The following is a 27734-nucleotide window of genomic DNA, read 5'->3' as shown; positions in this document are numbered from 1 at the left end:
CACCACAGATCAGACGTACACTGCAATTCGCACATTTAAACATGAAAACCGTGGCAATTCTCCCAGGTCATCACTCAACGTCACCCACGGAGCAGTCTCCTGGATCTGTTTTTGCATCTTGTAGAAATCACAGTTAGATTAAATACCTTTCTCACTGTATCCAACAACTTCAGACAGGCCGCCAAGTCCGTTTCTGACTCACAAAGTTACGACACTGTTAGACTTTTTACCCTGTTTCCAGCCATACATTCTTGTGCAGAGTCTTGTCCCTGAGTCTTCAAATAAATTAATCCCACAGCGGCCTAATTTCTCCACCACTCACTGACATTCAGCTCAAAAGCATGGCTCATAGTGTAACAGTGGACCCCAGAATATCTCCTCCAGCTATTTCAAATGGTAAAGCTTTCAAAATGGAAGAAATTATGGCATATTTGGAGAAGAAAGCATGGCAATTGAAAAGATACTGGTTTCATAGCTTGTTGAAGGCTTACGAACACAACCCGAACCACAGTCACAGTTGAGTCATCCATTTTCAGGATAAACAATAAGATTTAAAGCAAAAATATTAATAAAATATGGCCTTTGATTAATAGCTTTTGCTGGTTGAGAAAAATGCAAAACAAATCTCCAAAAAAGTGGAAGACAAAATAAAGGCAAAACGCATGAAAAAGTTTGTAATCCACACTGACAGGAAGTCAATGGTGCATGAAGGTGCGATAGTCATTCTTGTTCCCTTGGCACAAAATTCACCATCCGCCATTTTGATTTCATAAAAATAAAAATATTTCAAATGTGCTGCTCCGAATATCCTTGCATTCACTCCGATAGACTCTACACAGACATACAAAAACATACTCCATTTATTCCTTTCTTCCTTTATGTGCTTGTGTCAAAATAGTCCACTCAATTCTATGGGTATCTCCACAGTATCTCTCTCCCTGTGTTAGGTTAGGGCGTATTCAAACGTCCCTTTCTCGAGCCCCTCTATGCCGTCCGACCAGTTGGAAGAGGGCATACTGCTGTAAGGGTCCAGTAAGATCCGGAAACACCTGATGATGAGGAGCGCCAGGAACACCAGCAGCATTCCCACGAAGGCGAAGGCGGTCTTCTGCTCCAGGGTCAGGGAGTGGGCCATGTCAGGGCTCATGGCAGCCAGAGAGTGGTTATAGTGGGCACTAAACATGGTGCTAACGCGGGGTCCGACCTCCTCATCCCTCCTCAGAAAGACTCAGGGCGGTGAAAGCCTGCATCCTACCTGGACAGCAGTTAAAGGATATCAAACTACGGTATATGTAAGGGCTCTTTGGCAATCCCATAAACATAGAATGGGGATTAATATGCACAAACTGGTGAAATTGGTAAGAAGTAAACAAATACATTTAAAAAGAGATCATGATTTTTCACAATTACTTTAGGATATGTGGTGAAGACAATAATTAACCTACATCCTGGATGACAGTTACAGGATATCAGACTATATGTAAGGGCACTTTGGCATTCCCATTAAAGGGACAGTCTGGAATTTTGGACATAGGACCTCATTTCCTAATGAACCAGAGTGTTGGAGACGTGTGGAGACACTTTTTTAAATGTTCTATCTAGTCCTTGTATTTGCAGAGGTCGCTGGTGTTAGGCTAGTGCATGTCAATGGCCATAGTTAGCCTGCCACTAAAAACAGTCTTACCCACTTTATTATTTCACCAGACTGTCAATGTAAATGTCTGTGTTGATAGAATGATGTTTGAAATAAAACTAACCTTGCATCGCATGAATTGTTGCATGTGGAGACTATTTTCTCATATATCAGTCCGTCGCTGCCAAGCTTTCTGTCAGGAAGTACAAATCGCTGATGCTGCTCAGACATAAATCCTTCAAATGCAAGAATGGTTTTACTTCTAAAATTATTCTGTCGACACAGACATTTACATCGACTGTCTGGTGTAATAACAGATTTGCTTTGAGTGTTTTGTGGAGTGGGTAAGACTGTTTTTAGTGGCAGGCTAACTATGGCCATTGACATGCGCGAGTCTAGCACCAGCGACCTCTGCAAATAAAAGGACTGGATGAAATATTTTAAAAAGTGTCTCCAAACATCTCCAACACTCTGGCTCACTAGGAAATGAGGTCCTATGTCCAAAATTCCGGACTGTCCCATTACTATAGACTGAAGATTCATATGCACAAACTGGAAATTGATAGAGAAGATAAACTAATAGATAAACGAATACATTTAAACAAATACATTTAAAAAGAGATCATGATTTTTCACAATTACTTTATAATTATTATCCTGCATCATACCTGGACAACCTAAATCAGGAAATATATATATATGGAAGATCTGTCTGGGATTCACATTAACAGACTGGGGATTAATATCATGATTACTTTGCTAATTTGTTTATTTTGATCACAGTTATTTATAAACATGGAGCTAACACGGGGCCCAACCTCCTCATCCCTCCTCAGAAAGACTCAGGGCGGTGAAAGTCTGCATTTTACCTGAACAGCAGTTACAGACTAAATATACTAAGGGCTGTCTGGGACTCCCATTAAAGGTGCAATGTGTAACTTTTCTGATGGAGTATTGGCGCATGTTTGTCTCCATGGAGATGTCATTGCTTTACCTGGCAGTATTAACAGTATCGTATTACAGTTAAAAATGCTGCATTGATTAAATAATGTGTGCTTTATTGCTCAAAAATAGCTTTAAAATTATGTATTCTCATTGAAAGTGGGGTCACCTCTCCACAGATCTGACCTGTAACTTGGCCAGGTGCAGTCACTGGCTTGTCTCCATGAAGACAGACATGTTTTATGCCATATTGTGGGATCCATTCAAACTAATAACATCATCATCATGGAAACAAAGCAGTGATCCACCAGAAAAGTTACACAGTGCACCTTTAACATAGCCTGGAGAATAATATACATAAAACAATATAAATGAATTAAAAAGAGATTATTGATTTTTGACTATTACTTTATGGTGAAGCATAAAGGAAAGAATGACAACTTGGCAGCAGTTAGAGGGTATCAGACTATACGTACGGGCTCTCTGTCTGGGATTCCCATTAAAATAGACTGTGGATCAATATGCAGAAACAATAACATTTAAAAAGAGATATTTTATGGCCGCTACAGACCTACAAATGCTACAGTTTTGTTAATGATTTTTCACAATTACATTATAATATATGGTGAAAACAACATGCCTGCATCCTCCCTGGAGAGCACTCAAAATAGATTAGTATATCAGGATAAATTAAATGGCTGTCTGGTTAGCATAGACCGTGGATCAATATGCAGATACGATTTAAAAAGATGACTGGTGCAAATCATAGTACTGTTAATTTGTTAATGATTTTTCACAATGGCTAAGCACAAGAAATGAGTTACGAGTTGAGAGCAATAGTCAACAGTTACAGTAAATAAGGATTCCAATTAACTCAGGATCAATATGTTCAAAACTGGTGAAAACAATGTAGGAATAAACAAGTGCATGATTCCTGCAAATTATAATACTGAGAATTTGTCAATGATTTTTCTCTATTATTTATAAAATATGGTGGAGCTTATGCAATGACAACTACTAGACAACAATTAGTGGATCAAAACTGACAGCCTCCAGATCCTGCTGTGACAAATTTCATTTGTTTGAACAAGGCAGCTACAAAAAATACCCCCTTATTGTCTAAACTATATAAAGTCTTTGTTTTGTTCCTTTTTTAACAAAGAATGTGCCATGTTTTTTGTGTTCCTATCACTGCACTGCCATGGTAATCTTCCCTTTGCAATACGTCATGCACATTTGTCAATACTAAAAATAATTTATTAGGTTTATTGGTAATTATAGTAACCAACAAGTCTAATAGCTTTTTTCTCTTTTTTCTTAAGATATAATAAATATTACACCTGCATATCCATTCAGTGAGCGATACATTCGTGTTTCAACAGGAACTAACGTCAAGAAAAATTTTAGAATCCATAGAGCTCGCAAGCGATACTGTACACTAAATTAAGTAAATCTGATTTTTTTTTTCCATAAAGGTTAAAATCTGCTCTTTTTCTTTTCTAGAAAACCTTGCCCGAAGATTCTATGGCACACTATAGTCCTTAAGGCATCACGGCATCCTCATGAACCATGGCAACAAGCCCTGAACACTGGATTAAAATGAACACCTCCACCTCAACATGTCCGCAAAACCTTTTCAAATCAATGACGAAAACGCACAAAAACACAATGCTATGTTTCACTGCCTAGTTATACGTAGCATGTGTGGATTTTTACCTGTTGCATTCGAGCAGATGGCAGTCTGGCAACGCAATTCCATCACACAAAACATGGGCAGCGGTGACAGCTGGTACGAGCGAATTCACTAAACTAAAGTCAATTCCACAACGATGATTACAAAAAGTGTTTCATACGTGACAAGGACTCAGCAGGTGTCCATAGAAACACACTGTGAGAGGTAGGGATACATGAGACAGATGTGCGAAGGAAGTGTTACTATGAAGAGGACACTGCAATACAGAGGAGGGGGGATTTCAGACACACTGCATAGAAAAACTGTACACAGGTAAAATAGATAAGCTCCTTACCACCAGGCTTTCATGATCATCCGCACAGACCTGTTGCGTCCTCTGTCCCTCGCCAACCAACTCGCCCAGACATCTCCGCTGCCTTGGGTGCATCCTCCTCTCTCTCATCCGCCCATAGCTGCTGTGCGATCCCTTCCCACGATGCACCACTTCTAAAGAGAGCAAGATAAAGCAGGAGGGACAGGCGAGAGAGAGGACAGTTGTTTAATGTATTTCTTCTGTCGCTGTGTGGTATGTGTGGTACAGAACGCAGGTCTGTCCCCGGCGCCTTCCCGACTCGCGATGCCTCATTATCATTCCGGTTCCTATCTCTCCCTCGCGAAGCTCGCCCCTGCGCCATGGCAACCACTTGTTAGTCTCACTCTCCGCTCCGCCGCAGCTTCAGTCACTGAAAACATTCCACCTCCGCGCTCAACAGAAGCCATAAACAAACAAGCACAAACAGATCATCACTGCCTTCTATTTCAGGGTTTTGTTTAAAGCTCCTACATTACCTGAAATTCCCTCTTGTGATCTTTAAAGGTGCATTGTGTAACTTTTCTGGTGGAGGATCCGTCAAATGCTTGTTTCACAGTATGACACTAAACATTTCTATCTCCATATAGAGCAAGCTAGATCAAGTTAAAGGTCAGATCTGTGGAGAGGCGACCCTGCTCACTGTCAGAAAGCCTGTGTTTCAAGGCATTGCTGAGTTATAAAACCACCTGGAGCTGTTTAATGTCATACTGTGGAACATTTCTGGCAGAGCAATGACATATCTATAGAAATGAGAAGGTGACAGACAAACAAAAAGTTACATTATGCAGCTTTAAAGGTACACTGTGCAACTTTTCAGTTAGAGGGTCGGCCACTTAATTGTCTCCACTGAGATGTTACTGCTTTGTCGAGAATTTTCCACAGTATGACATTAAGCATGTCTTAAATTACAGGTATTTTTATTGCTCAAAAATATACATTCATTCTCAGCGTCACCTTTCCACAGATCTGACCTGTGATTTGTCTTGTAATGTCACTTACTTGTTTCTTGGGAACTTTATATGTTTAATGCTGTGCTGTTAGAATGTTATTTCCTCAACAAAACATACCTGTCATGTTTTCTTTAATTCACACATGTACATATTAGTAATTATTATATTTTTATATTTTTTTGTTTAGTTTCAAAGTACTTTTACTATCCGTGTAGGGAAATTCTCCTCTGCATTTCATTTCAGGAGGAAATGGACAGCACATGGAGCACTCAGGGACCCATCTCCATGATCTTGTTGCCAGGCTTGGTCAGCTGGAGGATTATACCTAAGGCCTGGGTGACCTGGGTATCAAACCCAGAACCTTCTTACTGTAAGGCATGAGTGCTAGCCACTCAGCCACCATGCCACCAATGAGTAACCCTGTATCATTAGTCTCTGTAAAGCTCAAGGTGCTCTCTTCCTTCTGATGTCATTTAGTGGTAGTTTTCAAGTTAACATCTCCCTTTTACCTTTTGTTTAGAACAGATAGGAAATTTCAGTGCTGACAAAATCCAAATGATACTCGTAAATGTGTATGGAGTCTAAAAATACTGCAGAGGACTTCCTCTATTACTACAGGACATCACAAGGTGGAACATTTTTTATTTGAGAGAAGAGCTCTGCCTAAAAATGTACTAGAGGATTTGTGAATGAAACAAAACTCAAGTCTGGGTATGTTTTTGATGAGGAAACAGTGTAATATAGGCCCTTTAAAGGTACACTATGTAACTCTTTGGTCTTACTTAAAAATATATATATTATTAGTGAGGTTACCACTTGGCAGATCTGACCTGTACCTTAGTCTGGTTTGGTCTCCATGATGATAGAAATATTTAATACCATGCTGCAAAACATTCCAGACAAAGCAATAACATCTCCATGGAGAACAGCATTTGACAGACCCTCCACCAGAAAGGTTACACAGTGCATCTTTAATAAATCCAGCGAGACAACTTGTGTGGGTTTACTTGCCCATAACAAAACTGTTGCATCAAATATCAGAGCCATGTTCGTTTAGGCTGGGTAATGAGGTGAGGTTTTAATTATTGGACTGAAATGCTCTTGCTTAAGGTTATTCAAGCTCTGTCCACGTAACAGAAAATAGATTGTGAAACACTTTACAGTGCACCATTATTACATTAAATATTTACAACAACCTTAAATGAACTGAGCTAAAACAAGACGAGGCTTAGCAGTGCTTCTAATATAATCTAGTATCATTTCCCATAGTCTAAAATTAACCTGTAAAAAACTAAACAAAACAAAATAGTAAAACTAATTAACTATTACTAATATTATACTTTATGCCTGTTGTCTTAAACATAGGGAAGTGACAATATTTTATCTGTACTATTATTATTTATTTATCACATTTATTCTCAATATATTGTATTGAATAAAATGATTCAAATAAGGATCACTTGTGCCACTAGTCTCAGTATAAACTTGTGACAAACACCGCAGTAAAATTTCACTTGTTTGTAAAGTAGCATAACGAGATTGTGTAATTATCAGGTTTAAAGGGCTCGTATTAATTTCTAATTTCTGATCTATGCTATAGTGTTGTTTCTTTATCAAAAACATTCCAGGACTTCACTGGAATCATTTGTTTGATTTCAGATGAACTGTCAATCTCTGCTGAACTAAAGGTAGAAAGTAACTGTTAACTTGAAAAACACCCACTTCATGACATCACAAGGTGGAAAAGAGCATTTTGAGCTTTGTGAGTGTGAATGAAACAAAACAACTCCAGTTATGTTTTTGATAAAGTAACAACATTATAACGTGGCTTAAAGCTCACATGAATCCATTTTGTGTAATGTGGGACCTTTAATAGTGATCACAATTATTTCTCAATTCAATTACAAAAATTGTTAAAAATTAAAAAAAAATTATATATAAATACCGTTCTAAATTATACTGTTTTAGTTCCATAACTTGAAGCAAATTGGCTTGACTAATTTAAAAACATTATCGATTAAAGCTTCTGTACTTTTACTTTTAACATTGTTTTAATCAATCCTGTGTTCAATTATTAATCAAAAACTGTGATTTTTCTTCTCCATAATTAAGCACCCTGAGTTAAAACTAAGACTGTTCCAAGACTTAATAAAAGTGCACTATGTAACTTTTCTGATGGAGGGTCTGCTGCTTGTCTCCATGGAGATGTTAAAGCCTTGACAAGAATGTTCCGCTTGTTAAACTTTGGTTTCTCCACCAGGCCAAGGTACAGATCAGATTTTATTGTCTTATTGCAAAACAATAAAACACAAACTTGATCTGAATACATGCAATTTAAATGCATTTAATGCCATACTGTGGACTCTTACCTTTCTGGCAAACTGTGTGTATTTTTCATAACGAACCCCAGGACAAATATTAGTTTCAATTGGAGCGTCTGAGGAAGTGATTATGAAATAGCTACAATAACATATGGTGACTTTGCCAAGAGCAAAGCTGCATGACTGTGTTCACTTCTGTTGATGATGTTTTATTTGCTAGGCTGAGTTAGCTTAAGGTCATACAAGCTTGTTCTCTTCTGAGTACAATCTACAACGAAAGTTCAAGGCTGAGAATCCTATACCAGGATAACACACTGTGCTCAGTATCGTACTTGTTACAACATATTTTTCCTATAAGATTAAGTCTAAAGGTGCACTATGTAACTTTTTGGTTGGTTAATTACTCAGCTTGGAATTTTCCAGAGTATGACTTTAAATAGCTCTACCTTACATTTATTCAGCTACAGGTGGTTTTATATCTGAAAAATACCCAGAAAAACAGGGACTGTTTTTGGGTAGCCTCTCCATGGATCTGACCTGTATCTTGAGCTAGTCTAGTCTCCATGAAGATAGAAAGGTTTAATGCCATACTGTGAAATAATCCAGACAAAGCAATGACATCTCCGCAGAGAAAAGAATATGACAGATCCTCCATCAGAAAAATGACACAGTGCACCTTTAAGAGTAAAATGTTTTTTCTGCATGGTCTATCAAGAGGTGGAGATATATAAAAGATAAAATTGGAAAATTGGAACATAACTATTAGTATAACATGGTAAAATGGTAGGTTAATTTTATTGTCCCTAAAAGAAATTGGTCTTGGGCTATTGCTCCTTAAGCAGCATGACACAGAATTCCAGACAAAATCACAGTCTAACGGTCCAGTTAAAATGGCTGCAAAAAGAGCACTTTCAAAATGAAAAATAACACTTGAAGTGTAATCTCTGAATCTTTTAAAGGCTGTGTTTAATTTTACAGTCCATTCACTTTAATGATGTTTGATGTTGTGATAATTAAATTGAACACTGACAACATTTACAAGCACATTGCTAGGACATCTCTGATATGAATTAATGAGTGAATGAATACAGTGACATCATGCTGGGGGTGTTCTACATGTATCTCTAATGGAGGAATGTTTAGGAGTTAACATAGAGACACAATGGATTAGCAAATACTGTCAAATAAGTTTAAAAACTGCCTGAAAACCCAAGAAAAACACAAAATGGAATTAAACAGCTCTAGCAACATCAGTTCTTTATGGTCGGATTGTGTTAGAGTAAAGCTCAGATTAGGGGTGTGCAAAAATATTGAAATATCGATGTATCGTATTGTTTAATGTGATGATACAGTATCGATACTGTGGGCTGCTGTATCGATATATCACCAGGAGTAGTTTTTGGTATATTTTACTAAATTATTTTGTTACAGTGCTACAGTTTTGTTGCTTGTTTAGAGAAAGGAAACTCATTTATGCGACACATTTGACATTTTCACTGTTTTGAGGATTCAGATGGGTGTGTTTCATATTCACTTCGCACGAAGAAATGGTTTAATAAAGAGTTTTAGTATCACAGACATGATTTAGACATCATTTTCTATTGAACTGTATTGACTCAATTTGAAATATATTGAATCGAACCAAAACGGCACTGTTTTGAGATGTGTATTGTATCATGGCCTATGTATCGAGGTATGTATCGTATTGGCAACTTCTTAATGATACTCAGCCCTAGCTCAGATTAAAGTATAATAAAGCCTCAGACGGAGCAGGGCCTACAGTTAGCATCACACCTCCAGGGAATGTTCTTGATCAGCTGCAAAATGTAATTACTGTTGTTATAAATTGTTATAAAGATAATCCCAGAAATATTAAAACACACATTTTCATATTGGCCAACACTAGTGCCCTCTTTTTTTAGCAAGCTGCTCCAATTCCAGGTATTTCAATAGTCCTTAATATTGTGGTCCTGTTTTTATTATAAAATACAGCAATAGTAACTCTGGCTGTAGCTTTTGTCCCACTTGGCCGTGAGCTGACCTTCCGAGAGAATGCCAGCCATCTTGGGAGTGTTGGGTGCAATAATTCAACTTACAAGTTGCTTCAAACAGCCAAACTTTGCCTGCAGTAAACAGAAAGTGAGAGGTCTTCATTTTAAAGTTTAAAGCCTCTGCAGTGTGTGCTCTTGTGTCTTGGGTCACACACAGACTCTGGCTCAAGGCTGCAGTGTGAGAAAGAACAAGGCGAGGTACTGAAGGTCATTATGCAAGGACAGGTTCTGCAAATTAGACTTTCCTATGTCCAATGGGAATGTACTGCAAGGGAACAAGGTTTTATGGTTACCAGTTATAAAATAAACTATTATAGAAGCTTAAATAAGAAATATAGAAAAGGAAATATACTTGTAACTTAATCAATAATGTGTTTTGAGAAGCCCCTGAAGTGTACAGAAGCAAAATTTTTTTAAAAAGAGCAGAAATGGGAAAAACTTTGTAAATTTAATTTTTAAGAAAAATATACTTTTTGGAGAACTGTAAATATAAAAGTAAATATAAACTGGTCCAAAAGAAACTGAGCAAAAAAGAGACAACAAGTGACGCTTTTTTATTTTATTTTGTTTTGTTTTTGTTTTTTAGTCAGTTGTAATAATTGAAAAGGTTCCAGAAATTATCTATGCCACCACAGTCACCATAACGCTCGCTATGGCTTCTCTTGTTCAAAATCAGACAAAAATATGGAGCCATTTCACTGCATGCACACGTCAATAAATTCAAATAATGTGTCAAATTTTTTATGGAATCTATGCTCAAAATGCATTGATCTAAATAACATTTTTAAGGTGTGCTTTGTAACTTCTTTGGTGGAGGGCTGCCACCTATTTCTCTTCAGGGAGATTGAATTGCTTTGCCTGGATTGTTCCACAGTCTAACCTATCTGACTGTCACCATGGAGACAAGCAGGTAGTGCCACGAGGCTAAATTACAAGTCAGTTCTGTGGAGAGGTGACACTTCTTACAGTGTAAGCATGTTTTTCAATGCTTTTCTAGCAATTAAAATACCTGTAATTGAGATGTGTGAAGAATCCCTCAGTCGTCCAGGAAGAATCCATGGCGAGGAGAAAATTCAGTTTGTCGACTGGACAAAAGTTAGTTAGGTTGAAGACGTTTCACAGCTCATCCAAGCTGCTTCTTCAGTTCTGGTCAGAATGCTGGTCCTCACCTGTAATTGAAAAAGAAATATGACATTGATAAGTTAAATACGTGTAAGCAAAGCAATACCATCTTGCTGGAGTGTGGCAGACCTCCCACTAGAAAAGTTACACAGTGCACTTTTAAAGTTCATAAATTTCATCTTGACTTTTGTTTCTCTTTCACAGTCATAAATAGACCTAAGTTACAAATGCACAATTTATTAACAAAACACTAATTAGTAACATATTAACAAATACTCCCATAGAGATAATTTTCTCAATAACCATGTAATGCAAAAACATATCAGTCCTGATTATTATTTTATTACTGCCATTTCCGTCATAGCTCTACTAAATGCTGAAACAGTCTAGTCACATAGGTATAAAATAATACAATATCATAGAACATTATTATCCACTGGCCAACGGACCCAAGTATAAAGATTGCCTGGGTTTTTATCGCTGCTAGACAACAGGTCAACTGATATTAGAGGGCCATTTACTGCCTTCAGTGTTTATGAACTCCACCTCATCCCGGGTTTTACAAAACTGTGATAATGCAATCTCTACACAAAAGTACAAAGAGAAAGACATGGCAATTACAATGGGCTATTAGAGGCTAAAGCATAAGAAGTAACTGTAAAGAGGCTCCAGTAGAGATTAGACATCAGCGCTAACAAAAACTAAAAACCTTTCTTGGGGTCAAACATGGAGATCTCATAATCTCAAACAAAAATCCGATTATGTGATAAAGTGAGACCTTTACTTCAAATAGCTGCACAAGCACATAATCTCAAAGAACAATTTTGACATTTTAATCAAAAGTCAGTAATAAATGCTCAGATTATTAGGTTAAATGATAAATGTGATGACTCAGGCCTCAATGTTGTCATTACAAGTTTAGGAGCAGTTTTTGGTTCCAGATCTGACCTGTAACTTGATCTGATTTGGTCTCCATGAAGATAGAAAATACTATACTGTGAAACATTACAGACAAAGCAATAACATTACTAGGTTTGGGTAGCATTCAGAAGTTACCGATACGATATATACCTCGATACATAGGCTACGATACGATATGCAGCTCAATACAGTGAGCTTTCGATTTGATACCATATATTTCAAATCAATTCGATATGGTTCAGTTAAAAACAATATCATGTCTATGATGCTAGAAGTCTTTGTTAAATCACTTCTTGTGCAAAGTTAATATGAAACACACCCATTTTACTGATCAATGAATATGTCAAATGTGTTGCATAAATGAGTTTCCTTTCTCTAAACAAGCAACAAAATTGTAGAACTGTAACAAAATGATTTAATAAAATATATAGAGACAGCAGCCCCCAGATCAATACTGTATCATCACATTAAATGATACCATACATCGATATGATCAATATTTTTGCAGACATCACCACGAAGAAAAGCGATGGACTCTCCGCCAAAAAAGTTACACAATGCACCTTTAAGTATTTTAATTAATAAAATGTCTGTGTAATCCCTCAGTCCAGGTAGGTTCCATAGCAAAAGAGAACTCAATTCTGTCAACTGGGCAAAAGTTTTAGAGTGAAAAATGAAGAGTGGCAGTACATCCCAAAACAACAAATTGGTAAAATTGTTTTACTGTTTTATATATTAGTAACCCTAAATAAATAAAGATTGCCTGTGCCACCACAGTTTGACAAAACTTTACAAAAACTTCTAGCCAGGCTCGCATGACCTAGTGCCTCCACTCAAATTCATTTCTCTCCAGCAACTAGGTCAGGAATCGGAATACACTAGACAGTGCGAGTTCGGGCACCAGTCAATCAGCGAAGAGCCATATATTCTGTGTTGGCAACAATTCCCGAGATCGAGGATTTAAAACCAGAACAAAGAGAATGTTTGGTGAATTTTATCAAGGTGAAAGACGTTATTGCCCTTTTTCCTACGGGATTTGGGAAAAGCTTAATATACAAGTTAGCCCCGTTAGTGGCGCACTACATACGTCATGACCAAATAGCTGCGATTGGTTAAATTTAAAAAAGTACCCGCCTACCGTCGAGCGAACGAATTCTAACGCTGCTGAGGTCAGACGGTTTCCACAGAGTGAAACCGTCCGATGAATCGGGCTACAAAACTTCTGGATTTGAGCAGAATGTAGAAGAGACTGGCTGGTCAGGCAAATTAACTATAGCATACAACCATTTCCAGTGATTCGACCTGGACTAATGAACACATCTACACTTATACTGTAATACTAACTAATCTTATCACAAACATAGATGCTAAACTAACTCTAAGGCAAACAATCAAACAAGAACATGATCTTGCACCCTAAACTATTACTATTTAAACTTACCACTATAAGTTCATTTGGTTTGCTCTGCATAATCCTCTGCACAAGTGCTCAAATGCGACTTTATTTTATCAATATTTTACGGCCCTCGTGCGCCTCTTCAAACTTCTGCTCCATCTCCACTGAAGTCTCGGGGCTGCCTAGCAACAGCTTCAAATCTCGCGGTGTTTCAGTCTCAGGCTGCGCAGTGACAGCAGGGGCATCTTGCGTTGTGAACAAACCTCAACATGGCAGATTTTATTCTTATGGAGGATGATAAGAAGCCAGAAGAGTCTACTACGACGAGTGAACCCGGTGAAACGTCCCAAGAAGTGCAGAATGGGGACAAAACGTGAGTAGAGACGCACCCTTTTCCCGAACATCCCATTCCCATTCATGTTCCCCGGAGCTAGCTAAGATGGAGTCCATGGATGTTAGCCATTGTTAGCCTCGGAGCCATGCGGAATCTACACAGCCTCTGCAGAAATACAACCGGCGATCTTTAAAGCTAACATACTTTGTGCCTCGATGCGTTCACAGCTGATATATGCCAGACATCACGATTGTTTTATATTTGGAGTATAGCGTATTCTTATGCGCACGTGCTAACTATAAAGGTTAGCTTGAGAACTCGTGTTGACGAAATTGGGAAAAAATAGTATTAGCCTATATGTAAACAGCGATTCCGGTTTAGTTTTGTACCACAGTGCACCGTCTATACGAGCAGAAAACAATTGCAATGTCAATATTAAGACAATAAGATGCAATATTAACACGAGGCATTTATTAATTATTAAAAAAAACACACTGATAATTTAAAAGCATTTATCATAATTTATACATTTTCAACTTTTCATTACATATTATGACAAATTAAAGTATGTGAATTATGTAAAGTAAGACACTTTGAATGAATACCCGGCTTCCCGGCTAAAACTGTATATCAGCGTTTGCATGTCTGCTCATGGTGCTACTGCCACAGATCCTTCACAGTGTTGTTTTGCCCATTTTCTAGCAAATGCTCAAAGTAAGATGGTATTTACATTGACTTGGTTTAGTTCGACAACAGTCAAGCGTCTTGGCACCCACATACTAACGACCCTCTCTGTTACAGGGAGAATGAAGAGGATAAAACTGATGATGAGAAACAGGATGGCAAAGAGCGCTCACGAAAAGGAAACCGCTTTCACCCCTACAAAGACAAACAGGACAGGAAGGCCGGTCAGAAGAACCGAGTCTTCATCAGCAATATCCCCTATGATATGAAGTGGCAGGCTATTAAAGATCTAATGCGTGAGAAAGGTAATGTGTACAGCGGGTAGAGCATCAGATTTAATATTGCTCTCTCTTGAGCCCAGAACTGCTTAAGCTACCTATTTTTGCTGATGGCTTCATTTTCTTTATAAGCGCCACACTTTTATTGTAAGCAGGTATTATATTGTGAATTACAAGTGTCACTGGTGCTTCAATTTTAAATTGAATTTATTGGTAACAATTTAGTCTGGGCTGATATGTCTGTGAGAAATGGTAGATGATAGTTAATTGTTATATGGCATAGTCAGCTCCAAAATGTAACCTCAAACTCTAGACACGATTGTTGAGTTTGTTGAATATGCTGCAGGGTGAACATTTTAACCTAGCAGATCTGAATGAAACTTTTGTAATGTTTTACACTGATATATGGGTTTCAAAGTAGTATTTGCAAGCTTTAAGGATAGTTTTTATTCATTTGAAATACCAAATGTGGAATCTGTTGACCATTGATCACTGTTGAAGTCTTCCCCAGGTTAAATGTAGCTGTGTTTCTCTCTGGCCTTGGCCGTGGGCTTGTGGGGGTCTCAGTCACGGCCCACAAAGGCAGGTGTTGTCTGTGGGTGTTGGTCTGGGCTGACTGTTGATCATTAATGGGACATTTCCATCTGTAGCGGCAGTGCCAAGGCCGGCAGCGACTGAGAAGACTTGGTGACTTAAATCCCTTTTGTTCTCTTGGTATTCTTTCCTTTGTATGTCTCATGTAGTTGGTGAGGTTACATACGTGGAGCTCTTTAAGGATGCAGAAGGAAAGTCAAGGGTAAGTGATGTGGCACAAGCAGGTTTTTATTCTACAGTGCTCTTATTAGGTCTTTTTGGTCTTATGTTACTGAACTGGAGTTACTGTAGTTGTTTAGAGCCTGATAGATGGCTTATGTTTGACATTCATTTGAAAGGGAGATGGCCTGTTGATTTTTGGAAAAGTAGCCCAATGAATGAACTCATTCAAGATTAGACTTTTGCTTTTGTTGCTGTTTCTCTAAATTGCTGTTAAAGTTTGTTTTGGCTATTTTCCAATGTGGGTTGTGTGATTTGCTTCCATGATTGACATGTCTCAAATTTAAATGTTACGGCTCTCTCTTCAAAGGAACAAAACAGTTTTGAATGAAATTTGTAGTTTAAAATGGTAACTCATTGTTATTGCTTACTGTTAACTTTCCAATTATTGGTAAATATCAGTGTAAAATTGTAATGTTAAATAATTATTCTGACAAAGGTGGGTGTTTTTATTTTGTTTTTTATGATCAAATAATAATTAAAATTAATTAGTTGTGGTAAAATTCATGATCCGTGCACATTACAGACCATAGTAGTGGCATGTTGACACATGCTGCTCTTCTCATTGTAACTGTGCTTGTTCTGCTCCCTCATCTCTGGCTGGATTCTTCCTTGACTTCTGTGGCACTGTATTTTAGGGCTGTGGGTAAGTTCTACATTTATGGACAGCTTTCAATCCTTTTCTTTGTGTTTCTCACTTTGATGTTTCCTTGCAGTGTGGTGGAGTTCAAAGACCATGAGTTTGTCAAAAAGGCTCTGGAGGTTATGAATAAATATGTCTTAAATGGAAGACCACTCAACATTTCATCAGTAAGAACCGTTTTAGTGAGTCACGACTAAACCCTTCCCTGTTTGTGGGGTAAGAAGCTGTAGCTTCTTCAGCCATTTCAAACACGTGAATCATCTCCACCATTGTACATTTTATGAGTTTCTCTTAAATATTCAGTATGAACAGTTTCACCATTGTGGTTTATAGGATCCGGATGGAGAGATCGCCCAGCGGGTCCTGCAGCGTTTTGCCAGAGGGCCACTGGGGGGTCGTCCTGACATGGCCCCTGGAGTTGTGAACATCCCGCCCTCCATCGCCAACAACCCCAACATCCCCCCCGAGGTCATCCACGCTCTGAGGACTGGACGCCTAGGCACCACTGTCTTTGTGGCCAATGTGAGAATACTTTAAGTTACTGCCTAAATGCAAGTTGAAATAAAGTATATTAGAGAGAACCAAAATGATTAAAGCTGCAAGCAGCATCATAGGCCCTTTAAACCTGAGAGACTGAATGAACAAGCGTTTTTTCTGTTGTGTCTCAGCTTGATTATAAGGTGGGCTGGAAGAAGCTGAAGGAGGTCTTCAGTATGGCGGGTATAGTGAAGAGAGCTGACGTGAAGGAGGACAAAGATGGACGAAGTCGTGGAATGGGAATGGTCATCTTCGAGCAGCCACTAGAAGCAGTGCAGGCAATTTGTATCCTTCAAATGAATTCACCAGTTGTCAGAAGAATATAGTAAAGGAAGAGAAACATAACCGTGTATTTAACCTTAACTCTGGTGTCAGCCATGTTCAATGGACAGATGCTTTTTGACAGACAGATGTTAGTCAAAATGGTGAGTTTTTCCACTTTTTGGTTGATTGAGAATACTGCTAATGAAATATGATTCAAAACACTCATTTAACTGTTGCAGGACGACAAGTCGATTATGCTTGACGACTGTGGTCCCCAGCTGCCTCGTAAGTTAAACTTGTTCTAGTATATCTATATTAGAGCCCGACCGATATATCAGCTGGCCGATATTATCGGCCAATATGGGCACCTGGAGACATATCGGCTATGGGCCGATATTTCACGTGGGCATGTTATACCTCGTTATAAATCTTAGACTCTCTACATTATGTTAATATAATCCAATTTATAGACAGATAAATGTCCTAATATGTGGCTCCGCATCAGTATTTATTTGCGGTGTAATTTCTGTGTCGGTACTGTCCCTGAACACACCCCCAGAGTCACGTCACTTCACTCACGTGCTATTGTTCACACCCGCAGCGGTGCGCAACACTGAGATTATATTCTTTTTACGGACAATCGTCTTGAGTCTGGATTAAAAGGACTTTTATTAGTGCAGACTTGTGATGTGAGGAGGAGCCTGTGTGAGCAGTGAGTGTTGGAAATATGTTAACTTTGAAGCTAGTTAGCTGTTAGCTGCTGTAGCTCCCGCACATAAACAGGCTGTTTCTATTGGCCTATTGTAAAGTGACTGTATTGTCCGTATATTTGCTACTGGACCAGCATTGATATGTAAATGAGCTGTGAATAGACGTGTGAATGATCCACATTTATGCATATAATTAATTACCGCGGTGCGCACGTTTTTACGGCTAAAGGCTAATAGCGGTAGTTTACTAGCTAGGAGTTATGGGTCGGTCGCGATCGAAGCAGCTCTTAGATCCGGCTCTTTGAAGCGAACAACGGGAGCATGTTTCTTATTGGGAGCCGTGTTTTCTCTTTTTCTCACTTTTTCTCTTCAAGCCGCTTGTAGACCCGTAGTTTGACAGCAGCAGCGGCTGAAAACGAAACTTTCAGAAATATGCGTGTGCATAGGATTTTTTAAAAAAAAGTGCATATTTGGCTGCAGTTCAGCATAAAATGAATAAACCAGGACTAATCTTGGTCTTGAGAGAGAGATAGAGACCGAGTCCCGACACTCAGTCCTGGTTCAGTTCTGGTTTAGTCCTGTTTCACACATGGTTTAAATCTGTTTTAGTCCTGGTTTAGTCCTTTTTCAGTCCTGGTTCAGTTTTAGTTTAGTCCTGCTTGCAACAAAACAATCTCAAGAGTCGCTTGGGAGCCGAAAAAGCCAGCTGCTTTAGTGAGCCGAGCCAAAAGAGCCAGTTCTCCAAAAAAAAAACTGGAATACCCATCACTAGTAGCTAGAATGTGATGCAAAAATGCCATTAGGCCAATCTACTGTATGTAAATATGATGTAAAGAGTCAGAATAACAATAAATGTTGCCTAAATAAACCCAATTTAGAATCCACTAGAGCCAAACCTAAGTTTTTTAAACAATTCAATATTTACAGTGAATTTTTACATCACTAAATATATCTGCGATTATATCGGCTATCGGCAGCGCCAACTCCCATTATATCAGTTTCATATCGGCCACAACAAAATCCATATCGGTCGGGCTCTAATCTATATTTATTTAAATTTATTTTTGACAGCATTTACATTTTAGATCTCATTTGTTTTTCCCCGTGCACATCCTTTTATTTAGAGTGGTCACTGTGTCCTGACCTTGTATTTTATGCGTAGGTGGACTGTCTGGTGTGGGCATGGGACTGGGACCAGGGGGGCAGCCCATCAATGCCAACCGTCTGAGTGGAGGAGGCGACATCTGCCCCATGAGGCCTGGAGGTGGGTTAGGCTTATTTTAGTTCAGTTAGTTTGTTAAATAGATTTTTTCACCTCTTGTAAATAAAAGTTGCTCTAGTACCAAACCTTTATTCTCCCAGCGACTCCTATTTTATTCGTGGATATATTGACAACCCCCATATTCATGTGCTTGAGAAGCTAGTGTCTTTATAAGGAAAAATATAATATTGTGGTTATTAAAGATATCATAGAACGATAATTAATAAAAGAAATAAGAACAGTGACTCCTCTACAGTACCGCAGACTCTTACTGTCACACGATTGGCCGTAGACCTGTTGATTATAATATTCTTGCCTTATTATCAAGATCGACCAAAGTTTAGATTGCGATATAGATCTTTTGATTTTTATCACAGTCCTTACAGTCTATCATTCATTTCCAAGCATTAATCCAAATGTTCCCAAACTTCTGCCTCTCGTTAATATATAAACTTGGTCCAGACAATATCCTGTCTAACTGTCTTGGCCAACCTTTCCGTGGCTCATCTTTTGACCCGGACGACTCCAGAATCTGGGTTATACAGATAAGACATGTTAACAGCAGCACCATCTTTATCGGTGTCTTAAAAATGTCCTTTGTTCCTCATTAGATTATTATCGTTATGTGGTGTACATAAAAACAATGAACTTCTGTGTGCTCTGACCGACTTCGATTCTTCTGATAGGGATGGACATGCCCGGATACAGTGGAATGAACAGGCTTGGAGGAGGTATTGTTATAGCTTAAAGTGCTTATGACAGGTTCTGATGATTCTTGTTTTTTACTTAAACTGGTCGAATAAAACGTGTTGCAAATATAAGTTATAGTTTTACATCAGTTGAGAAGCAATTTACAAAGAAAAGTTGAAAAATGTTGAAAATTTCCAGAGTTAGTTACACATTGATGACAGCACACTGGGAGAATTCTGTCCAAACGTTTGGTACAATTTAAATGCAACACACACATTTTCTGATACTTTTAAACTTAATTTCAACAAAATAAAGATGTTTTCTTATATAGTTTTGTCAGATTTAAATTTCTTTGTCTATTAAGGGGAGTTTTGGCCCAGTGTAACACATGGAAGTACAACTTTAAACCTAAAAAATTGCCAAACTGGGAAAAGAAAAGTTAAATCTTCAATATATCAATGAAATGATCTTAGCTGTGTTTTAGTGAAATTTGTTGAGTTAAATGAGTTTGCAGTCAGTGTGTTGAGAATGAGCTTCTTTTACAGGTATGGGAGGAGGCTTTGGGGGCATGGACAACATGGGCAGTATGGGAGGATTCAGCAGAGACATGGGTCGAATGGGAGGTGAGTCATGCACAGCCAAAATGAATAGGTAAGGTGCACTATTTCAACACAAAGTAATTGCTTAGATACTAGGTAGCTCAGTTTAATACCATACTGTGGAACTTTTACAAACAGCGCATTAACATAATGGAGACGAGCAGATGGCAGTACTGCTACTAGAAAACTTTCATAGTGACCTTTAAATGTCTCTTTGCCAGTTTTTCATTGTATTTTGTGAGATGTGAGTGAACCGGACCATTTGTCATCTAAATGTAAAATAATGTAAACGTCATGCATCAGTTAGATTTATTTCCTACAAATTATTGATACTTTACAGCTGATGTCATCCACATTTCCTGAGGGTGTGACGCTAACTGTAGGCACTGCATTGGTTTAACACAAACTGAAAGACCTGACTTAATTGAATCTACATAATGTGAGTTGATTTGTGTGTCCCACATAAAACTGCAGAACGCTCGTATTGATCACAGATTAGAGTCCTGCATGAGTTCATTTTTGGAGACCCGCACCCATGCAGTACAGCACAGCCGTGATTTTAGCAAAGTTAAACCTACGTTACTTGCCCGTGATAAATTACACAGAAATTAAAACCATTTTAACTGAAGCATCCATCAGAATACAAATTGAAAAGTTATGACTTCAAGAATTACAATCACGAAATGAAACAGTTACGCATTCTTCAGTACGAATATGAATTCACAGACACAACTCGGCTGTCATCACTTCACAGGCATTATTTACTGAGCAGAAGAAACATTGGTTGAGATCCTGGACTTTTATGCCTCACACACCACAGACTGAACCAGGATTGAACCGGGAGGACTAAACCAAAACTGAACCAGGACTCACTGTTGGGACGGGCTCGGAGGTGCGCCTGCATAGACCGTCGCCCAATCGCGCTTTGGGGACACCCTGTTCCGTGGGCTCTGGGTTCTCTCTCTTAAGTCCAAGATTAGCTTACTACCAGCCTGCATACCCGCCTGTAAAATTCCAGAACATTAAAATCCGCTCGTTTCAGTTTCACTATCAGGCTCCTGAAAATGTGTTGTTTAAACCCATTTATGTATTTTTCAGTTTTCAGATTATCTTAAAACATATTTGGCAGTGTTTGCTAATGTGTGCATTATGTCTCCATGGTAACTACTAAACATTCCACCATAGACATACATGTAGAACACCCTCAGCGTGATGTCACTACAAAGTATCAATATTGTACTACAGGAAAAGGCCAATGTCTGTTTTAGAAAATGCAAGAGAATTGAATGTAATGGTTTTTAAGCCTGTACCAGTGTTCATTAGTGTAATATGTTTGCACAGACACGTACCGGTCGGGAATGGGAGGCATGGACCGGGATTTCGGCCGCAGTGACATGTCAATGAACAGAGGGTTTGGAGACTCATTTGGAGGAATGGGTAAAGAGGCCTTAACCTTACATTCTTAACATACTTTAACCACTAAAGAATGAGAGCAATTTTTACTGTGCTTGCTTTGTGTGGCCCTTGCATAGAAATCTTATCTAATCTGTTGTTGAATTCTGTCTCTTTTAGGAGGCGGTGGATTCGGAGGAGGCATGGGCAGTGGCGGCATGGGCATGGGATCAGGGCTAGGTAAAATTTTTTTTACAAATAGAGCTGGGCGAGTTTTGCCTAAAAGAAAATGATCAGTTGTTGACTTGCCCTAAAAATGTTAAAATGGAAAATAGTAGGCTCATTTTGGTTCAAATTATTGTTTTTGTTGTGGACTATAAATAGAAAAGGTCTAAACACAGTATAGAAGCTTAAAAACTCTAACTCAAGTCTCTGGAAACACTCTTCTTTTCGTGCTGCTCTGCTGTTTACACTGGGACAGAATTTCTGTTTGGCCCAGATACTGAAGTCCAGACAAATCAATGTGGATTTTAAATGAGATCAGTCGATACTTTTAATTTTTTTTTTTCTCCATCCCTACAAACATACAATTGGGTTGCTTTCTTATCTTGAGAACCCATTCGTTTTTGTCGTACTACTAAAATTACTAAAAATGTTCAAGCTTTATTGTGGCTATGGATTTTGATTCCACAATGATGATCGAAAAACTATTTTGTACAGTAAAATGTAACAATGGCTTCTACTGATTCTGACATAGATCATTCTTAAAACATTGAGAAAAGGTTCAGATTTGTCCCCTGTATGTGATCCTTTCCCCAGTATCCCTAACATGGTTGGGTTGTTTGGCACTGATCAAATGTGTTTCCATCACCCAAAAAACCTGCTTTACGGTATAAAGAAACTGGTCTTATTTATCACTGATTAAATGATGGAATCCCTGTTTTTCCTTGTGTTCGGCAGGTGGAGGGATGGGCGGCATAGGCATGGACAGGATGGGCTCTGGGTTCGACCGCATGGGGCTGTCAGGGGGGCTGGACATGAACCGCGGGAGCTTTGGGGGCTTTGGAGGCAGCGGCTCAGGGCACATGAGCGGGGGCATGTCTGACGGAAGGGGCAAACCAGGCTGCCAAATCTATGTCCGAAATGTAATTCTGTTCAACCACTATTTTTCATATACTTTATTTAATGTTTTGCTTTTTTTTATATATATATAACTTCTCAAAAACTTTACTTATTTTTATCATATTGCACAATTTTCTGGTAATTTTGTCTAGCAATATTTTGTGGTACTAAATCTTGTCTCCTCACTATGATAAAAATATATAAAAGTAAATTATGAAAATGAAGGCTAGGGTTCTTTTGCTTCTAAATTACTTCTATAAACCTTAAAAGGGGACTAAACACCTCAACTCCTCCCACAGCCACATCTTAAATAGAGCTGCTAACTTGGGGGGTATAAGGAACAGTGTGATTGGTATCTGCACTTCAAAAATAATATAGTTTGTTTTTTGCAGCTTTCGTATGATTTGACATGGCAGAAGCTGAAAGAGAAGTTCAGTCATTGTGGTAAGATGTTTACATACATTTAGTATTTTAAAACTACAAAATCATCAGACTCAAAAACTTGGCACAGCTAATACAGTTCTTTGTACTTTCTTTCTGCAATTTCTTTACTTACTATAGATGGACAATAGTGAGCCTTTTTCATTTATAAAAATGGAATATAATAAATGCAACAATGCTGATCAATTTTGGAAAACTATCAAATTGCAATATGATTTGCAATTCTTGCCAAATCGTAAGCATCCAGAAACATGAACATTCAATAATGAATTATAAGACAGGGAGGGGAGAGAGTTCAAGAAAATAAAATCAGATGCAATCAAGATAAATAAATAATTGAACTGCTTACTTAAACAAAAATCACTTGTGATCCTGTCTAGGCCTGAACAACACGGATAGCAGGTTTTAAAGAGAATATTTTTGTTATAGTTGGCAATAATAACCCCTGTACTAATGTTGTTGTTGTTGGTATATGTGATTTTAACACACTGACATTTGTTTTTTCAAACGTAAAGTGCAATATGAATAAAATCTATTATTATTATTAATGATTAATCCTTGTTACAGGCCAGGTGATGTACGCAGAGATAAAGATGGAGAACGGCCGGTCAAAGGGCAGTGGCACAGTGCGTTTTGACTGCCCCGAGAGCGCGGAGAAGGCCATCAGACTCATGAACGGAACCAAGATCAACGGACGCGAGGTGGACGTGCGCCTGGACCGTGCCACCTAAACAAACCTTTTCTAGATCCACACGCCCTCATTCAGCCCTTTTTGGCCAATTATGGTTTTGTTTTGTTTTAAAAACGCTAATTACCCCACAACCATGTTCATTCTTTTGTTTTGTTTATATTCATCATAGGTATTTTATCTTTGTTTTGTAAATCCCTTTTTTGTCAAGGCAGTTTGAAGAAATAAAGTTTTTAATTTTTAAATTTGGTGTTTGTAGTGTCTGCATTCAGAATACAACATATGCTTTAAATATTATGTAAAATTGACTCATGAACTTTAAGCCGTATTATAATGCTGTTGCCTCATCAAAAACTTACTGGGGGAGGAGTCTTGTTTTATTTACATATGTTAAAGTAATTCTTTATTAGTCTGTCCACATTTCTAAAGCTCAAAATGCTCTGTTCCACCTTGTGATGTCATGTAGTGGTAGTTTTCCAGTTAACGACTAACTTTTACCTTTTGTTTAGTAGAGACTGGAAATTGGCACAGGGCTGAAATTATTCAAATGATTCTAGTGAAGGTGTATGGAGTTTTAAACAGAAACGCACTTGCTGTACCAGATGACGTCACAAGGTGGAACAGTGTTTTCCGTTGAGAGAACTCAGCCTAAATAAGCAGGAGTTGTGAATTAAATATGTGAATGAAATAAAACAACTCCAGGTTTGTTGGTGATGAGGAAACGACATAATAGATCAGAAACTACTGTTATATGGGCCCTTTAAAGGTGCATTGCGTAATTTTCATGACCGTAACTTGTCTCCGTGGACACATTCTAGCAGATGCGCCACCTGGCCAAGTTACTGAAGTGTACCTTATTGCAATTACCACCTGGGGACATAACCAGGAGCAACACCTATTAAATCCTAAAACAGGTTTAAGCTATGACTGTACTAGATTCTAACAATGATAAAATGCAGCAGAAACTAGATCAAGCTAATGTTTTTTAATTGCGTCCCCATAACCTATTGCAGACCACTTTTCGGTTGGCTAGGCAACATTTTGCAGACTTTTTCTCATTCAGAAGATCTAATATTTAGTTTCAAAATGTTAATCCCTATGGCAAAGGCCCAAATTTTTCATAATATTCAATAAATCCTGAATATATATACAGCACATAATAAATGTAAATTAGGATACAAAACATTAATATAGAAAAATTGGGTTATTAGTCCTGAAATATTCCCAATGTTGTATTCCCAGGAAGTAACGTCTAAAGATAGGTTTTACTATTTACAATCCCCTCTTCACAGATAATGAGGACATGCCCATAAACCTTATCAGATCCATTCAAAGTGTGTGTGTTCTGTCTTCACTTATTCACCCAGTTTTCAAATAAGACCAAGGTTAAGCAAGTTCAGGGGACACTTGTACTGTTTTTATTGGCTGAAACCAGTCAGTTCTGGTCAGGCGGAAGTAACACAATAAACGTTTATGGATCTTCAGGATAAATTTTGACTTCACCTTTAGAACAGTGAAGTTACATGAAGTGTTACATGATCATTTCGTAATAATTGTTTGGAAGATGAAAATAAAATATGGAAAAAACTATTTAAAAAAAGAAGAAAGAAAAATGGTAAGTGACAGTTTTAGACATATAGGAAAACACTTCACATAGTTGTTCACCTACATGAACTGATGGACTGCAAATTGTCTGGCGAATCTTCTCAAACTATTATTTCTGTTCTGTAGGCCTGTCACTATAACAATGTTAGAAGCAAAATACAGTTTGGAACATGTATTGATAAAAACCCTGTACACTTGTCTGAAGAAAGGTGCACTATGTAACTCTGAAATGCTACAGGCTTTTTACACCATATGTGGCAGCAAATGTGGCAGAAGACCTTCCAAACAAGACAAGACTGAAACATAGTGGAGTAAGAGTGAGGCCTTTCCTGTTGTGTTCACCTGGTTCCTCCTGGACACTGCGGTGATGCTGCGGGACACAAAGGAGGGGCACTTTTGGCTCTTCCTCTCCTCAAACTGCCATGTCACAAATCTGCTGACCCTACCTGACCAGTCATCCTGTTAAACAGCACTGAGACCTTTGCCTGAGACACAAATGCCATTGAGGAAATGTTGCTGTAAAACTGCAGGTTGCTGCAGCAAAACTTGAATTTCCCTCGGGACCAATAAAGTCTCTCTCTCGCTCTGTCTTTCTTTTCTGGTGGAGGGTCTATCACCTGAGATGTTTAACTAAGAATGTTCTACATGACATTAACCTTACCTATCTTTTATACTTTTTTCCATTTATAAGAAAAAAGAAACCATGCATGCATAGATCTGCCCTGTAACTTGGCTTGGTGGTGTCATCCTTCAATGCGAACAACATATGGAGACAAGATTTTGTAGTCTCTACCAGTTACATAGTGCATCTTTAACTAATTTGTAAATAGATGTAAGAAGCAAGCATAAGAAGCAAGAATGATAAGAAGCCCCTTGTGGAAAATAACACATTTTATTTAAAATAATTTTATAGTAGTGATATTAATAATAATTCAAGTATATTTAAGAATTATTTAAGTTACTACAGCTTATGTCAAATTATCACAGGAGACCACTCATTAAAGGAGCACTGTGTAACTTTTTTGGTGGAGGGTCCGCCACTTGTCTCCATGGAGATGTTATCGTTTTGTCTAGAAAGTTCTGATATGGTATTAAACATATTCAGCTTGCATTTACTCAATAATGTGGGTTTTACTCACCTAAAAACTTACATTATTACTGTGAGTGGGCGCACCTCTCCACAGATCTGACATGTTACTCGGCCCTGTGGTGTCAACCGCTGTTTACATAAAGATAAATAAGTGTAACACCATACCGCGGAACATTCCAGGCAGTATACACATGGAGGGAAGGTGACAGACCCTGCATCAGAAAAGTTACACAGTGTACCTTTAAAGGGACAGTTCAGAATTTTGGACATAGGACCTCATTTCCTAGTTAGCCAGAGTGTTGGAGACGTGTGGAGACACTTTTTTAAATATTCCATCCAGTCCTAGTAATTGCAGAGGTCACTGGTGATAAACTAGTGCATGTCAATGGCCATAGTTATCCTGCCACTAAAAACAGTCTTACCCAAAAGACAAAACACCCGAAGCAAATCTATAATAATGCCAGACTGTCAATGTAAAAGTCTGTGTTGATAGAATAATTTTAGAAGTAAAACCAATCTTGCATTTGAAGGATTTATGTCTGAGCAGCAGCAGTGAATTGTACTTCCTGATAGAAAGCTTGGCAGCGGCGGACTGATATATGAGAAAATAGTCCCTCAACATGTGACGATTCATGCGATGCAAGGTTAGTTTTATTTCAAACATTATTCTATCAACAACAGACATTTACATCAACAGTCTGGCGTAATAATAGATTTGCTTCGGGTGTTTTTTGGAGTGGGTAAGACTGTTTTAAGTGGCAGGATAACTATGGCCATTGACATGCACTAGCCTAGCACCAGCGACATCTGAAAATACAAGGACTGAATGGAATATTTTAAAAAAGTGTCTCCACACATCTCTAACACTCTGGTTCACTAGGAAATGAGGTCCTATGTCCAAAAATCTGGACTATCCCTTTAATAAAAAGTAAACAAAATGTAAAAAGGGTAGAATAAAGTTAATGGCTTATGGAGTGAATGATACATCAACACTGTAATTATTGTAACAGGCCAAATGTCGCGCCCGCTGCTTTGGTTCATAATGTGACCAGCACAGTTCATGTATTATATCAGCAGTCACTCAGCCTTCTTATGTTGACTTTGGGAGACTTAAAAGCTTAACATTTTTTGCACAATTGAATATCTGTAACATTCCTTTGGTCCGGAGAAAGCAGGTGGAGGGAATAAACAGTAGTATTCGC

At 38.2% G+C, this 27734-nt stretch overlaps 2 protein-coding genes across 2 annotated transcripts; one reads left to right on the top strand and one right to left on the bottom strand.

Moving 5' to 3' along the window:
• Positions 1-943: 943 nt before the first annotated feature.
• On the bottom strand, positions 944-1183 carry ctxn2 (cortexin 2). Its single transcript, XM_020938757.1, has one exon. It carries the CDS (start codon positions 1181-1183, stop codon positions 944-946), a length of 240 nt encoding a protein of 79 aa, XP_020794416.1.
• Positions 1184-13597: 12414 nt separating this feature from the next.
• Positions 13598-24082, top strand: myef2 (myelin expression factor 2). The gene is made up of 17 exons (XM_020938781.2): positions 13598-13754; positions 14517-14704; positions 15421-15473; positions 16129-16136; positions 16207-16300; positions 16467-16655; positions 16802-16955; positions 17046-17095; positions 17174-17219; positions 18807-18908; positions 19592-19636; positions 20141-20218; positions 21536-21631; positions 21767-21826; positions 22547-22731; positions 23101-23152; positions 23717-24082. The coding sequence occupies exons 1-17, from the start codon at positions 13651-13653 to the stop codon at positions 23878-23880; spliced, it is 1668 nt and encodes a 555-aa protein (XP_020794440.1). The 5' UTR covers positions 13598-13650; the 3' UTR covers positions 23881-24082.
• The last annotated feature ends 3652 nt before the right edge of the window (positions 24083-27734 follow it).

The sequence above is a fragment of the Boleophthalmus pectinirostris genome, unplaced genomic scaffold (genome assembly GCF_026225935.1).
Source record: "Boleophthalmus pectinirostris isolate CB_2022bp ecotype Guang Dong unplaced genomic scaffold, ASM2622593v1 HiC_scaffold_19, whole genome shotgun sequence".
NCBI lineage: Eukaryota > Metazoa > Chordata > Actinopteri > Gobiiformes > Gobiidae > Boleophthalmus > Boleophthalmus pectinirostris.
The sequence above is the reverse complement of the archived record's forward strand: the minus strand, read 5'-3'. Positions and strand labels throughout refer to the sequence as shown.

Bases quoted from the DNA above. Each gene is read 5' to 3' on its own strand.
- ctxn2 (XM_020938757.1), bottom strand. From the start codon at position 1,183: ATGTTTAGTGCCCACTATAACCACTCTCTGGCTGCCATGAGCCCTGAC.
- myef2 (XM_020938781.2), top strand. From the start codon at position 13,651: ATGGCAGATTTTATTCTTATGGAGGATGATAAGAAGCCAGAAGAGTCT. The intron at 13,755-14,516 runs GTGAGTAGAGAC...TCTCTGTTACAG, and splicing joins GTGCAGAATGGGGACAAAAC to GGAGAATGAAGAGGATAAAA. The intron at 18,909-19,591 runs GTGGGTTAGGCT...TTCTTCTGATAG, and splicing joins CTGCCCCATGAGGCCTGGAG to GGATGGACATGCCCGGATAC.